The 15,702-nt window shown below is 39.5% G+C and overlaps 1 protein-coding gene across 4 annotated transcripts; it reads right to left on the reverse strand.

Moving 5' to 3' along the window:
- Window positions 1-88: 88 nt before the first annotated feature.
- LOC131521387 (lipid scramblase CLPTM1L-like) lies at window positions 89-14,411 on the reverse strand. 4 transcript variants are annotated; one of them, XM_058746049.1, is made up of 17 exons: window positions 13,804-14,411; window positions 13,615-13,709; window positions 12,295-12,460; window positions 11,107-11,228; window positions 10,921-11,008; window positions 10,651-10,768; window positions 10,426-10,520; window positions 10,248-10,332; window positions 10,043-10,146; window positions 9,889-9,933; window positions 9,761-9,811; window positions 9,487-9,569; window positions 8,326-8,360; window positions 8,135-8,190; window positions 7,985-8,029; window positions 2,509-2,624; window positions 89-800 (listed from the first exon to the last, which is right to left on the reverse strand). In XM_058746049.1, exons 1-17 carry the CDS (start codon window positions 14,002-14,004, stop codon window positions 716-718), a joined length of 1,590 nt encoding a protein of 529 aa, XP_058602032.1. In that variant the 5' UTR covers window positions 14,005-14,411; the 3' UTR covers window positions 89-715. The 4 variants fall into 4 exon arrangements, with proteins under 4 accessions (XP_058602032.1, XP_058602034.1, XP_058602033.1 ...); XM_058746051.1 differs by having other exon boundaries at window positions 13,615-13,728; XM_058746050.1 differs by lacking the exon at window positions 9,889-9,933.
- Between the last annotated feature and the right edge of the window lie 1,291 nt (window positions 14,412-15,702).

A 15,702-nucleotide genomic window follows, 5' to 3' on the forward strand; every position in this document is an offset into this window, starting at 1 on the left:
AGTCAAACAGACATGTATTTGACATTTCTTTCATGAAAAATTATACTTTCATAATAAACAAGACCCAATAATGCACATGACAAAATAATACTCTTATAAATACTGTACTGAAGCTTGCTATTTCAGCAAATTAAAGTTGGTAATTTCTCAAATTCATTTCCTGTTGTATCCGCAGCAGAGGCCTACATGTCAAAAATATCTGCATTGCGGTTCAAATGCAAAATCATGATGCAAAGCAGTTAACTCAAAATGTGTTTCCAAATCTGTCGAAAGTTCTTTTACATTCAAAACAACTAGTGGGCGTTACTCTGAATGTTTGAAAACAGTAGTGTAGATGCAGTAATCATAGGTTTTGCCATTGCCGTCATTCTTTCCAAGGTTATAAAAGCACAGGTGGGTGTTGCTGTAGTTTCCTTCAGAGCTTACATCACTTTCTAATTGTTGGTTGGATCGGCCTGAGTGAATATTACACACGGATTTAGTGTAAAGCAGGTGTGCGCTGCTAATCTCTTCAGGTCTGGCTTGTTCGAGTAGAAGTGAGTGTACTGTAAGTGTAACTCTGTCGGATTTCGCAGCAGACAGCAGGAGGCAGGCTCATTACAAGGATACACAAAGAGAACTTTCAGCGACTGTAATGCCCTTTTTCAATTTCCATAGCGTTTCTCCTGTATTGCATGCATGGAGAGTGCAAGCTGTCAGAGAACGCCGTGGAGGGTTAGTCTTCATGTAGCTTTCCTTTGGGTTTCTTCCTGTGTGACACCCCGTAATCACGTGACCTGGACTTGCTCACTGGGTAAATCCTGAAGACAGAAATGAACAACGTTTGAGCCATTCCACTGACTAATTATTGTACTCTCAACAAGGAATGGGAAACTACTTTGTAACTGTAGTTTATAAAGCTAAAAGCTACTGGTAATTTGAAGTACAGTCAAGTTTGTTTGTGTATAAATTTTGTACATTTATGTAATATATGTGTGCATGTTACGGTGGCCAAGAGAGCTCAACGCACTGCAAATGAAAAAACACATGCAAATAAAAATAAAAAAACACTAGCAAATTAAGAAGACATCTTAATCCGTTTGACAACACATATGCTGGAAATACTCACAACACAATCAAATACAGAAACGTGCTGCAAATACTCGCACCACAACCAAATACAAAAACGTGCTGCAAATACAGAAATGTGCTGCAAATATTCACAACACAACCAAATACAAAAATGCGCTGCAAAAACATGAACGTGCTGAAAAAACTCACAACTAAATACAGAAACGTGCTGCAAATACTCAAAACATAACCAAAACGAAAACATGCTGCAAATTCTCGCAACACAACCAAGCACAAAAACATGCGGCAAAAACAAGAACGCGCAGCAAATACTCATCACAAATAATACTTGCAACACATCCAAATATGAAAACATGCTGCAAATACAGAAATGTGCTGCAACATACTAGCAACACAACCAAATGCAAAAACATAAACATGCTGAAAAAACTCACAACACAACCAAATACAGAAACGTGCTGCAAATACTCACAACATAACCAAATATGAAAACATGCTGCAAATACAGAAATGTGCTACAAATACCCGAAACACAACCAAATACAAAAACACACTGCAAAAACAAGAACGCGCGGCAAATACTCACAAAATAACCAAATATGAAAACATGCTGCAAATACAGAAATGTGCTGCAAATACTTGCAACACAACCAAATACAGAAACGCGCTGAAAAAACTCACAACACAACCAAATACAGAAACGTGCTGCAAATACTCACAGCATAACCAAATATGAAAACATGCTGCAAATACAGAGATGTGCTGCAAATACTCGCAACACAACCAAATACAGAAACATGCTGCAAATAGGCCTAATCACAACACAATAAATTACAAAAATGCACAGCAAATACTCGCAACACAACAAAATACAGAAACGCCCTGCAAATACTCACAACACAATAAATTACAGAAATACACTGCAAATACTCACAACACATCCAAATACGAAAATGTGCTGCAAATACAGAAGCGTGCTGCAAATACTCACAACACAACCAAAAACATAAATGTGCTGCAAAAATACTCACAACATATCCAAATACAGAAACGTGCTGCAAATACTGTACAGAAATGCGCTGCAAATACTGAAACCTGCTGCAAATACTCACAACACAACCAAATACAGAAACGCACTGCAAATACTTGCAACACAACAATCAAATACAGAAATGCACTGCAAATACTCACAACACAACCAAATACAAAAACGCGTATTTGCAGCACGTTTCTGTATTTGATTGTGCTGTGAGTATTTGCAATACGTGTGTTGTCAAACTGATGTTTTCATAATTTACTGGTGCTTTGCATGTTTGCATGTGTTTTCTTAAGTTGCAGCACGTTGAGCTCTCTTGGCCACCGTATATATGGTTTATGAGGACAAATGGGTAAAATGACTTGTCCACTCCACATGCACCAATTGTATGTTTTCCCCACCTGCGCTGATAGAGGTAGATGAGGAAGACCACATCATCTCTGAAGCACGCCAACTGATGGGGTCCAGGAGTGGTTATTATTCCACTGAATACATCGCTGATGAACGTGTTCAAGCCCTGAGAAGAAAAGGCAATCCAGCACTGTGACTCTACTCTGATAAAACTTTTTGTACATCTATTTTGGAAAGGGTATAAAGTCGTTTTAGTTTATGGACAATGAACTAAATGATCAGTTAGCTAAAAATGAGCATCAGCCCTAACGTTAGGATTCTTCTGAAGGATATGCAGAGGTGTAGGTGCTACACACAGCTGAGAACCAGTCTGATGACCATTCACGCATTTAAAAAGTTCAGTTCTTATTATTAATAATCTTAATAATAACTTCCTCTTCATTATCTTACTGTGACTGTGCGGGCAGGTTCTGAACAATAAATAGGTGTTGCTGAACATTGTGAATGTGGGCGTGTCAGAGAGTCACAGTCAGCGCCGTCAACAGCAATCACCAGATCACAATCACCTGAGTTCTAATCACCCGCACCTGCTAACCCTCATCAGCACTCCCATAAATACATACTCTCTATGACACTCATCGTTCGGTCTACGGTTCACCACCTGAACAGTTACCTGACTCTATGATTACTTACCTGTGTATTTACTTACCTGTTGTCTTGCAGACTTTCACCCCAGTTCCTTCCACGATTCTCTGTGACGAATTCCCAAGTCTCCTGGTTCCCGATCTTCCCTGTAAACCCTGTAAACTTCCCTGTAAACCCTGTAAACAGAGGATTCTGTCAACTCTCCGCTAAGGCCTTTGGACATTCTCTATCAACAAGATACTCACCCAAGACACTCACACCAAGATCCAGTCTCCCCTTCTGTCAATAAACCTTCTTGCCATTTACTCACCTGTGGTTTCCGTCTCTGTTTGTGACAGAAGACCGGACCAATACCGTCACTCCCATGGATCCCCGGCCTTCATCACCCTCAGAGATCCTGGAGGAGCTGGTCAACACTCTTCGGGCTTCGCTTCTGCCAACACCACCTCTCCAATCTGCCTCTGCCAGTCCCATGGCGCTGCCGGCTGCCTATGCGGGTGATTTGGCTGAGTGTGGCGGCTTTCTTCTACAGATGGAGTTATACCTGAGATGCAACCACAAAAATTTCCCACAGAGCGCTCCAAGGTAGCCTTTCTAATCTACCTTCTCTCCGGTCGAGCATTGATATGGGCTAGAGCCATATGGGATGCCAATACTGCCATAATAAATTCCTATGAAGCATTTACTCGAGGTGTTTGGATCTTCTACCGGAGTGCTCTCGGTGTCGGACCAGCTTCTGCGCCTGCGTCAGGGTACTTCCTCTACTCACGAGTACACACTGCAGTTCCGCACTCTGGCGGCTTCTAGTGGATGGAACGAGGCTGCGCTCATCAGCGCATTTCGACAGGGATTGGAAACTACTATCCATACGCAGATGCCGATATATGATGATTCTCTGGGATTGGAAGGTTTTATGCAAAGAGCTAACCGAATCTCCCAACGCCTATCAGCCTGCCACACTCCCGAAGCCGCTCACCAGCCGGTCTCACCCGCCACCAGTCCTCCAGTACCAGAACACATGCAAGTAGACACAGCTCGTCTCACCAGCCGAGAGCGTGTCCGCCGATTGACATCAGGCCTGTGCCTCTACTGTGCTTCTGCAGATCACTTCATCCGATCATGCCCCATCAGACCCCCACATCCAGTGGTGAGTACACTTCAAATAGATCCTTTAATCTCCAAGCTTTCTGTGATCACGGTGCAACTATTCACTCCAGTCCAATCCGTTTCAGCCTCTGCCCTGGTCGACTCGGGCTCCTCGGGCAACTTCCTCTCCCAAGACCTCGCAAGTCGCCTGTGCCTATCCCTTCAACGGCGTGCCCGGGAGCTCCGAGTCGAGACCATCAATGGAAAGCCGCTAGGACGTGGGCATGTGAGGTTCGGGGCTCCTCCGATGAAACTCAAGATCGGAAATCTGCATGAGGAGGAGATCAAATTTCTGGTACTGGAGGGATCCACGGTGGATATCATCCTGGGACGCCCCTGGCTTATACTCCACTCACCAGAAATCAGATGGGAATCAAGTGAGGTAATTCGCTGGAGCGAATGGTGTCAGCAACACTGTCTCAAAGAAATTCCACGACCTCCTCTCAAGTTACCCGATCCTCAGGTCGCCTCCACGCTGATTGAGAGTCCCGAGTCTGACAAGACTCCCACGATCCCATCTGATTATAGGGCATTACAGGATGTCTTCAGCAAACAGGCAGCCACGCAGTTACCACCTCATCGACCATGGGACTGTGCCATAGATCTGCTGCCTGGATTTAAACTCCCCAAGGGTAGAGTATATCCGCTGTCCATCCTGGAGCGCAAGGCTATGGAGGAGTACATCAAGGAGGCTCTTAATAAGGGGTATATCCGGCCATCCAGTTCTCCAGCGGCGTCAAGCTTCTTCTTCGTGGGTAAGAAGGACGGGGGCTTGAGGCCTTGTATTGATTATCGAGCTCTGAATTCCCAGACAGTCAAGCTCCCCTATCCACTTCCCCTGGTCCCGGCCGTTCTCGAGGAACTCCGTGGGGCCCACATCTTCTCTAAGCTGGACCTGCGCAGCGCATACAACCTTGTTCGAATCCGGGAGGGCGACGAGTGGAAGACGGCATTCATTACTCCCTCCGGTCACTATGAATACCTCGTGATGCCATATGGCCTTGCTAACGCCCCTTCAGTCTTCCAAGAATTTATGAATGAGGTGTTCCGGGAGTTCCTCAACCGCTTTGTTATAGTCTATATCAATGACATCCTGATCTACTTCCGGAACCTGGCCGACCATCGCCATCACGTTGCGCAGGTCCTCAAGAGACTCAGGCAATTCCATCTATACCTTAAGCTAGAGAAGTGTGAATTCCATCGTCCCACGGTGCAGTTCCTCGGTTACATCATCGGAGAGGAAGGTATCCAGATGGACCAGGGGAAGGTAACGGCAATCACCGAATGGCCGACCCCTCAGTCTGTTAAGGAACTTCAGAGATTCCTTGGATTTGCCAATTTCTATCGCCGGTTCATCAAGAACTTCAGTCTGCTCACAGCCCCGCTTACCACCCTGCTCCGAGGAAAGCCCAAGTCCCTGTCCTTTGATTCCAGAGCCCACAAAGCCTTCAAATGCCTCAAAACCGCCTTCAGCACGGCCCCCATCCTTCGTCATCCTGACCCCCATGTGCCATTCGTGGTAGAAGTAGATGCCTCCACCACTGGGGTCGGGGCCGTGCTGTCCCAACAGTATGGTGAGCCTCCATGCCTCCAGCCTTGCACTTATTATTCCAAGAAACTGACCCCAGCGGAGCAAAATTACGACATCGGTAACTGGAACTATTAGCCATCAAACTAGCCCTAGAGGAGTGGCGGCACTGGCTGGAGGGAGCCAACCATCCCTTCAGTTATCACCAATCACAAGAACCTCCAATACCTCCGAGAAGCGAAAAGGCTTAACCCCAGACAGGCCCGCTGGGCCCTGTTCATCACCAGGTTTAATTTCACCATCACCTACCGCCCTGGGAATCGTAACTGCAAGACGGACGCCCTATCCCTGTCTCCACTCGCCTGACTCCCCCACAGATCCGGAACCAATTCTCCCTCCAGCCCTCATAGTCAATCCCATCATTTGGAACCTGGACAAAGACATCAGAGCCGCCACCCTCACTGAACCTGCTTCGCTGGGAGGCCCAGAAGGAAGGACTTGCGTCCCATCTTCCCAACGGCAATCCCTTCTGGGCTCAGTTCACTCTGTACCGGGCTCTGGACATCCAGGCAGCCAACGGACCCTCTCGCTCCTCCAAGCTCGGTACTGGTGGCCCAGTATGTCCCGTGATGTCACCAGGTACTTCTGTAGTTGCTCAGTCTGTGCCATGTCCTCAACTCCTCGTCACCTACCTGTGGGCAAGCTCGTGCCTCTCCCCATTCCTCGTAGACCCTGGTCACACATTGGAACTGACTTTGTGACCGACCTCCCAGAATCCGCAGGAAATACCTGCATCCTGGTAGCAGTGGACCGCTTTTCAAAGGCATGCAAACTGATTTCTCTCCGTGGATTGCCAACGGCCCTAGAAACAGCAGAACAATTATTTCACAACATATTCAGAAACCATGTACCAGAGGACATTGTGTCTGATCGTGGTCCACAATTCATTTCCCACGTATGGAAAGCCTTCCGCCTGCTTGGAGTCACAGTAAGCTTGTCTTCCAGGTATCACCCACAGACGAATGGCCAGACTGAGCAGAAGATCCAAGAACTCGGACGGTACCTAAGGACATACTGTCAGGAAGATCAGTACAGCTGGAGCCGTTTCCTCCCTTGGGCCGAGTATGCACAAAATTCCCTCTGTCAGAACACCACAGGCATACTCTGTGCATACTCGGCTACCAACCACCGCTCTTCCCGTGGACGGGAGAGCCATTGGAGGTTCCAGCTGTAGACCACTGGTTCCGAGTGAGCGAGAGAGTGTGGGACTCAGCGCACGTCCACCTGCAGTGGGCAGTGCGGAGACACAAGGCCTTCGCGGATGCCCGGCGTGCTCCAAACCCCAGATACCACCCTGGAGACCAGGTGTGGTTATCCACCTGAGATCTGCAACTCCGCCTGACCTGTAATAAGCTGAGTCCCCACTACATTGGTCCGTTCAAGATCCAGAGGCAGATCAATGAAGTCACGTTCCAGCTCCAACTACCCCCCAGGTATCGAATTCACCCCACATTCCACGTTTCCCTACTTAAACCCTGTTCCTCTCTCACTCCAGATCAACACGAGCCAGACGAGCCTCCTCCAGAAATCCTGGAACAACCCTCGATATACCAGGTACACGACATCATGGATTCACGGCGACGGGGAGGCCGGCTGGAATACCTCGTGGACTGGGAGGGCTACGGACCGGAGGAGCAATCCTGGGTGGCCCGGGATGATATCCTTGATCCCATGTTATTACAGGTATTCCATCGTATTTGGACATTCTCTATCACTAAGATACTCACCCAAGACACTCACACCAAGATCCAGTCTCCTTTCTGTCAATAAACCTTCTTGCCATTTACTCACCTGTGGTTTCCATCTCTGTTTGTGACAGGGTGCTCATGTGTTAATGTATTAATCTAGAAGTTTCAGTAGTTTTGAGGCCTTTCACACAGAATGCAGTTTTGTGTATTTGTGAGTGGCAGGGGAATGGAATGGAAAAAACCCCAAAAATGCTAAAGATGCAATACGCGGGAATACTGGTCAAAGACGTCTGTCGCAAGCTCAAGTTAACAAAGGAAAATAATAGAAAAGCAGCACAGTGGAATGCAAAAATTCTATTGAAAGGCCACATAGTTTTAATAGGACTAGGGAAAAGTTCCTGAAAGTTTCAGTATGTTTTCATAAAATTAAAATTGATTTCTCATTAAACTGCAGCGTACCTTATACATAAAGATGGACACCTGCAGATGAGTCACTGATTTTAACTGTGGAGAAAAGCAAAAGACAATTAAGGAACATTCAGAGTAAACGGTACAGAAAAAAAGACAACTGTAGTTGAACTGTATTTTACGACTGGTCTATAAACAAACCTTATAATTGATGAACAACTGAGGAACCATTGACAGAAATCCAAACGCATAAACACCTTGATGTTTAAAAAGAAAATGAACTATTATTTTCACTTCTTTTGTACAGAAAGTAATACAGTGTGCATTAACAACTCTTATATACTTTTAATACTTTTCTTTAATACTTTTTTTATTATTATTAAAGCTCTTACCACTAATAAGGCCATTGGTTATCCAAGAGTACCAACTATTTAGAATAGACAACATAATGAAACATAAATACATATATTTACATAAAAACTACAGTGGCATTACATTAAAACATTCGTGAACCCTTTTTGTGAATTTTCTGTATAAATATGACCTATATAAACAAATGAATCCAAAATGGAACTTACTGATTAAAATGAGTGTTGTTAGTAGGAACAGGCCACAATTCTTCCAAGCTGACATACAGGACTGATTCACAGTTACTTGGAAACATACTGTATGGTTGCTGTTATTGCTGCTCAAGGGCATTACGTTATTCTCGTTCATATTATGAATCCTTTTCATATCAGACCGTGGTTACTCGTCTGGTTGTTTTTCTGCATTTAATTTTGAGGAATTAAATGATGTATTTCATTTAACTAGGGGAAGTTAGAAGTTAACTCAAGTTTCCTCCAGAGGCTGAGGCCTCCGGCCAGGGGGCTTATGCCATGTGGTGGATCAGGATGCTATTCCATAGCCTCGAGTCTTCTGCTCTCCCCTTTTGGGGATCAAGACTCACTTCTCAGAACGCAGGGACGCAAGCCCCGCCCACTTTAGCCACTTGTGGCCTTTTCTCTCGCCCTAGCTGTGCTCCATCCACACTAGGCAGGGATTTGTCAGTCTGGCGGCGTGGGAATCTCGTTCCTTTAGAATTCTTGGACGCAGCGTCTCGTTCCCTCGAGTAACTGGGGTTACATACGTAACCTAAGACATTATTAGTTTAGCAAGATTTGTATTTATGTAGTTACAGGTACACTGTCAAAAAAAAAAAAAAAGAAAAGGTGAGCCAACTTAAAATTTTAAGGCAACAAGCTTCAGCAGATTTTTGAGTTTTCTCAACTTAATTCAAAAATCTCCTACAAAAATGTCTCAACTTTTTGTTGTATAAACATAAAACAAACAAGTTGAGAAAACACAAAAATCTGCTGCAGCTGGTTGCCTTAAAATTTTAAGTTGGCTCAACTTTGTTTTTCTTTTTTTACAGTGTAGATCCAGCCTCAATGTAGGTCAAATTTACAGAAGACTCTCAAGGGTTCACAAACTTTCTAAACCCACTGTATTTTAAATCATAATAAAAAAATTAATGTGTAATGTGATTATAGTTAATTAATGAAAAATGTTACCTTTTATTTTGGAGATATAAGTATGAGTATATGGCCCCACTGATACACAATGGATACATCAGATATGACAAGAACTTCATGGCCTGAGCAATGAAAGAGAATGTACATGTAAAACTACTTGAACAGTTTGATCCGATTGAAAATACATATTTCCAGGCAAATCAATAGTGCCACAGAATGAGATGAACACAGGAACTGGAAGAAAGAGGGGTTATATAGAGCAAAATGGTTCAATGAGCAAAATAAAATGGTTTAAAAAAGAATTTGCTCATACCTTAGAATCATAGTCTTCCGTTGCTCGCTCAAAATCATCCATTCTTTCATCCTTCAAGAAAACAACTTAGAATGAGTAAGACGTGTAGCATATGTAGCATATACTGAGTAAAAGTAATAAACACTTACAAGAAATTTGGGTGAAAGCGCTAAGACCTTTTTCACTTTCCATAACTACAAATTCAATAATAGTAGAGGAAGATTCATATTCAGTTAATTTGGTTTTAACAGAAATAAATGAGTCCAGTAGTCCAAAATGAGCACATTTAATCTATTTTTATACCTCAATTAGAGCTGAGATCCCAGTGGGAAGTAGAATCAGCCAGCTGGATTGTTCTTCTAGTAGATGGAGGAATATTACGATGGTGCTGAAACATCTCCACACAACTGCAGAGACAGAGAACCACAATTTTTCAGCCACATTTTTGCCAGCTGTGACATTATTTTGGCACCAACATACACCAGGTCTAGGTATGAAGAATCAGTACCAGATCTTCTAGAAATGCCAGCTAAACTCTTCTTTTCTTGCCAGAACCTTATGTCGTTCTTGAAAGCAAAGATTTCAAATGATAGCTGCAAAACAGTATATTGCACAGATGGTAAGATAATTCTATATTGTTCAAATATACACATAATAAACAAAAAAGCAAAATAAGCCATTTTTACATGGAATGCAGGTACTAGAACGGACAAAGCCAAGACATGCAGCCCACTCTCAACAAACATGGCTTTAATTTCATCAAGATTCTGCTCCGAAAATCCTGCAAGATAAAGTAGATAAACATCCTTATGATTAATACGGAATTAAATATTAAACCTGAGAAACTTGAGAATCTAGTTATTGAGTTATCTCAGTGTATGATTTATCATTTATGACTGTATGTCACTCACCAAAATGTTTGAGTGAGTATATGACAGCTTGTATGTGGATCCATATTCTGAACTTGCGTAAGGTAATGGTGTCATATGATATTGTCAGAGGGATTGCTTTTGTGGTGCTGTTCATCTCCTGTGTAATTTAACATGCAAAAGTGCATTCATAAATCAAACTCATTATATATATATATATATATATATATATATATATATATATATATATATATATAATTTTTATAAAATCTTAAAACTGTAATTTTATACATTTTAACAGTTTTTACATACTATCAAGTCATTTAATCTGCTTCTTAGTTCATCAACCAGTAGCAGTGGCAGATAAAATTTCTTTTTTTCCTTTTTTCCATCTTCAACTCTGAGAAAATAAAATCAAAGTAACACAAAAAGTGTTGGATGTCTAGATAAGATATTACACACAGATACATGTTATATAGGTTTCAGATAATAACTCACATTTTCATATAGCGGCGAAGGTCGCTGGGCACCGCAGCACTGTTGAAGGTGAAATCCTCATTCATTACATTCAAGTTAAGTCTTGATCTCCAGTAAGAAACAATCTGCTGCTCTTCTGGTGCCTTTACACAGTGAAAGATCCACATTTACGGGAAGTTATTCACATCTATCATAATGCATTTGCATGAGATGACTTGAAATAGAGAAAATATTCATGTAGTAAATGTTTTCATGAACTAATGATAAAGTATTATTACTGTAGTGTGCAGTATAAGCTTTTATGCAGGGTTAATTAAAAATAGCGCTTTTGTTTCATGCAAAAATAGCATGGTATCAACACATCTCATGAAAAAAGAAGTGCACTTGATGTACTGAAAGTTTTTACTTCACATCATAAAAGTATATTAAAAAATTTATTTGCAGATTTTTATTAATTTTATATTAATTAATTAAATAAAAAGCCACTTGAGTGTAGTTAAAAAGAGTACACTTTCATGACTATGTTTCCTAAGCTTACTTTTAAAAAGTGTAATTTTTAAAGTAAATTTTAAATCATTATATCAAAAAACTACTTTTTTGGTGTGTTGACTAATATACTAAAGCAAATAACTTGTTTTTAATTTTTTTACTGTAGTGTGTTATTCTATATTACATTTACAGAAAAATGTATTTAAAATGTAAAAACAAAATACAACTTCATCATTAAGAATTTGTAATTACAAATATATTTAAATGCATGACACAAGTTTCAATTGAAATTACATTTAAGTATATTTTAGTTTTAAAGACAACAGATTTAATTGTGAAATACATATAAAGACATACTTATGTTCTACTTAAGGGTCAAAAAACAACAACAACTAATGTTCAACTAATTGCATTTACTATATATTTAAACTATAGTATTTTGTCATGTAATCACACATAACATAGTTAAGTGTCTGAAAACAATACTTTCAATTTGCATTTAAGTATATTCTTTAAATACATTTACTTAAGTACATTATTTCCGTAATAAGTTTTCTTTTTAAAGTATGCTAAAGTGTACTTCTTTTTCACTTGGGCAATAGAGTGCCAATAAGCTGACCTAAACTGATTTTTTTCCTGAAGATTTGAAGTGTTTTAAACTTGTCTGAATCCAATAGTGATTGCTGAAGGAGTGCTGGCATTAATAAACGGCCACAATACCTCACGGTTGCCAGACTGAAGAGGGACCATTTGAGAGGTAAGACGGGCCACAAGCCGCACATGTCTACTGTCTTTCCAAGGCAAAACTCCACTCTTGTGCACAAACACTACAGCATGGACCGTCCCATTGCTATGGGTCATCTCAGGAACTGTGACACTCACCTTCCTTTAATCACAACACAGTATACTAGATGAATTAAACATGCTATCTGAGGAAAAACAAAACAAAACAAAACTGCACTTTCAGTATTCGCATACAATAAAATTGGTCAAAACCACATTAAAGGATGTTTTTCCATCTTGTCTGTTTTCACCATATGTTTCTGAGCTATAGTGCACTTTCTGTGAAATGTAAATGGTAAATGAGATTGTCATATAGCCCTAAAAATAACCTGTGGTGACAATAGTAATGGTATCACTTGGTAAATATTTTATGTTACTTTGATACACAAGTCGTCCCTTAAGCAACACTTTAAAAATTCTGAATGTCATTAAATTATTATACAATGTAGGAATGTTCTCACCAACAGCAGAACAACTACAACAGCAGTTTAAAAATAGTATAACTACTACTTTTTTTAATGCTATATGCTATAAACTTGCTCATGCAACATATCTAATCGTGTGAAAAGTGTGATTTTTTTTTTTTTTTTTGTACTGAATGTGCACTAAATGTATAGGCCTATTAAAAAAAAAACTGTACCTGCAGATAATATAGAATTGTGAAGTAAAAGTTTGCTTAAGTGCACTTAAAGATAGTATGGCTATGTTTCTCAACACACTTAAGTACACTTTATAATAATGTCATACGTTTTATTTTAAAGCACATTTTAAATCATTGTTTTAATAATCATTTGTTGTAATTTATAGAAGTACACTTATTGATGTGTTGACTACAATACTAAAGCACATGCAAATATAGCCTATGCAATATATTTTAAATGTACTAAATGGCAACTTCATTACAAATGTGTAAGTGTGCAAATAGGCCTACTATAAATTTAAATCCATGTCATGCAAGTTTCAACAGAAATGGCATTAAAGTGTAGTTTATGTTAACATAAAAATTATTAGAACATACTTTAATGAGACATACAAAATAATTATGAAATGTATGTAAAAAGATGTTCTTAATTCCAAAATTTAAGTCAGTCAAAAAGCACTTTAAAGTTAAGCTAATTACATTCATTAAAAACATTGCATTCACATCGCACTTAACTAGCCCACTTTCTTTTAAAGTACAGCCTATATTTTTTTCTAATAAAATCGTGCTGTAGTGTACTTCTTTTTCACAAAGAACCACACAAAAGGTCAGCTTGCCTTTCAAACTTGGTGTTAATGTCAAATTTGTCCACTTTGAACAGTAGGTTGTATCCAGTTTCATCACCGGGGTCCAGAGCGGAATAAACACTGAGCTGTGGAGACATGCAATAACTGTAACGTTATGAAGCAATGCGCTACTGACAATATATTTGACAAAGTCAGTTAAACAAAATGAGCTCTTCTCACCTGAAGTCGAGGCTTGACAGTGAGGTAAGATGTAACGCAGCTGTCCCCTTTAGCGCTGTCACAGGGTTTGGTGTGAATGAAGCCGTATATGGCCCAGCACGTATGGAGGACATACACCACCAACACCCCAAAAATCACTTTAGTGTAAGACATCTTGAACTGAGACCCATTTTTGGGCTTGGAATAACACGACGGGAACATCTTAACGCCACGCCAAGTTCGTTATTGTAAGTGGACAAATACAGAACAAGAGCTGTTAGCGTTACCCCCTAGCTGGCAAAGCACAGCATCACTTGCCTCGTTCATTCATTCATTGTGCGCTCGCGGATGGGAAATGATGCAGTGTCTTTATTCCAGGCGCCGTAAAGCATCAGTGCAGCAGCGAGGTGATGGATGACAGGAGGCCTAAAAACTCCAGAGCACAAAGACTAGAGCGGAGATGATCATTTACATCTAATTTCTCGAATATGCACCCGTACGATCAGATGTACAACCAGCATCTCAGAATACTGTATCTGTGGGCAGGTTTGAGCGGGATGTAGGCGGAGAGCACCGCCCTGCGGCCGCAATGACAATCTGCGCTCGTGACTTTTTATGCTCATAAACAGCATCGCTATGATCTACAGTGGTAATGTCAAAAATGACCACTCAGTATTTATTTATTTATTTATTTACAAATGACGCAGTTTTTTTTTTTTTACTGATTTTCCCCTCCCCCAAAATTGCCAAATATCAATTAATGCACAAGCAAAATACACAAGTAACTAGGCTATATATTTATATTAAAGAATATGTTTATAAAAATCATATTAAAGGTCATATCATATATATTACATTTGAAAGTAAAATTTGTCAATTAAAATGCACGTGCAGCTTTTTAAAGATTTCTCAAGTAACACATAAATACTAGTAGCCTACAAAACAAATGAAGTTTGTAATTTAATTTAATAATATAATATAATATAATATAATATAATATAATATAATATAAAGGAAGCAATTAAATAAATAAATATTAACAAAATATAGCATGAAAGATTCTGCTCAAAAATATTTGACATTATTACAAACAAAATTAAATGAGTCAGAGTTTCTTTACAAAAAGTACAAGAATTATGACAACATATTAACAACACAAGTTTTAATTTAATTTCATTAAATAAATGTTGAAATGTATAATTAAATCGTTAAATACATAAATAAATAAATATTTATTTATTTATTCATCCATATTATAATTAAATAATTAAATAAATGTTGAAATATATAAATAAATCGTTAAATACATAATTAAATACATAAATAAATACATAAATATTTATTTATTTAATTGTCAGGGTTACGGGTATGGAGAAATTTCAACAGTAGAAGAATGAATGAATGAATGAATGAATGAATGAATGAATGAATGAATAACGTTGATTTTGAAAAAGGGTATCAATGTTTTTGTTAATGCATTTATTTTCAAGTCAAGTTTGATCAAGCGTGCCTCTTTTTTATATTTTTTATTTTTTTATTAGGAACATGTAAACAACATTATTACAGAAAAACAGGCATCAAAAACAGAAGCGCCAAAGATGGTTGAAGAATAAAAAAGACATTCACAAGACGCCAAACACAGATTCGTAATATCTTACAATAGACATAGATTTTAAATTTTTCACAACTTTAAGCGACTTCATTAAAAACGTGAGTTCATTAGAGAAAAACTTGTATGAAGTAGGAGATTTTGACAATCTACATTTATGAATGAAAAATTTGCCATTCAGGATGGAATTCCAATAAAATTTTCCTCTTGGAATAGCTCTTAAAGACTTGTCTTATATCTTTGTTAGTACATTTTTATTTTTTTATTTTTTTTATCAAATACATTTTTACCATTTATAAGGAAATTACAAT

The sequence above is a fragment of the Onychostoma macrolepis genome, chromosome 16, assembly GCF_012432095.1.
Source record: "Onychostoma macrolepis isolate SWU-2019 chromosome 16, ASM1243209v1, whole genome shotgun sequence".
Classification (NCBI taxonomy): domain Eukaryota; kingdom Metazoa; phylum Chordata; class Actinopteri; order Cypriniformes; family Cyprinidae; genus Onychostoma; species Onychostoma macrolepis.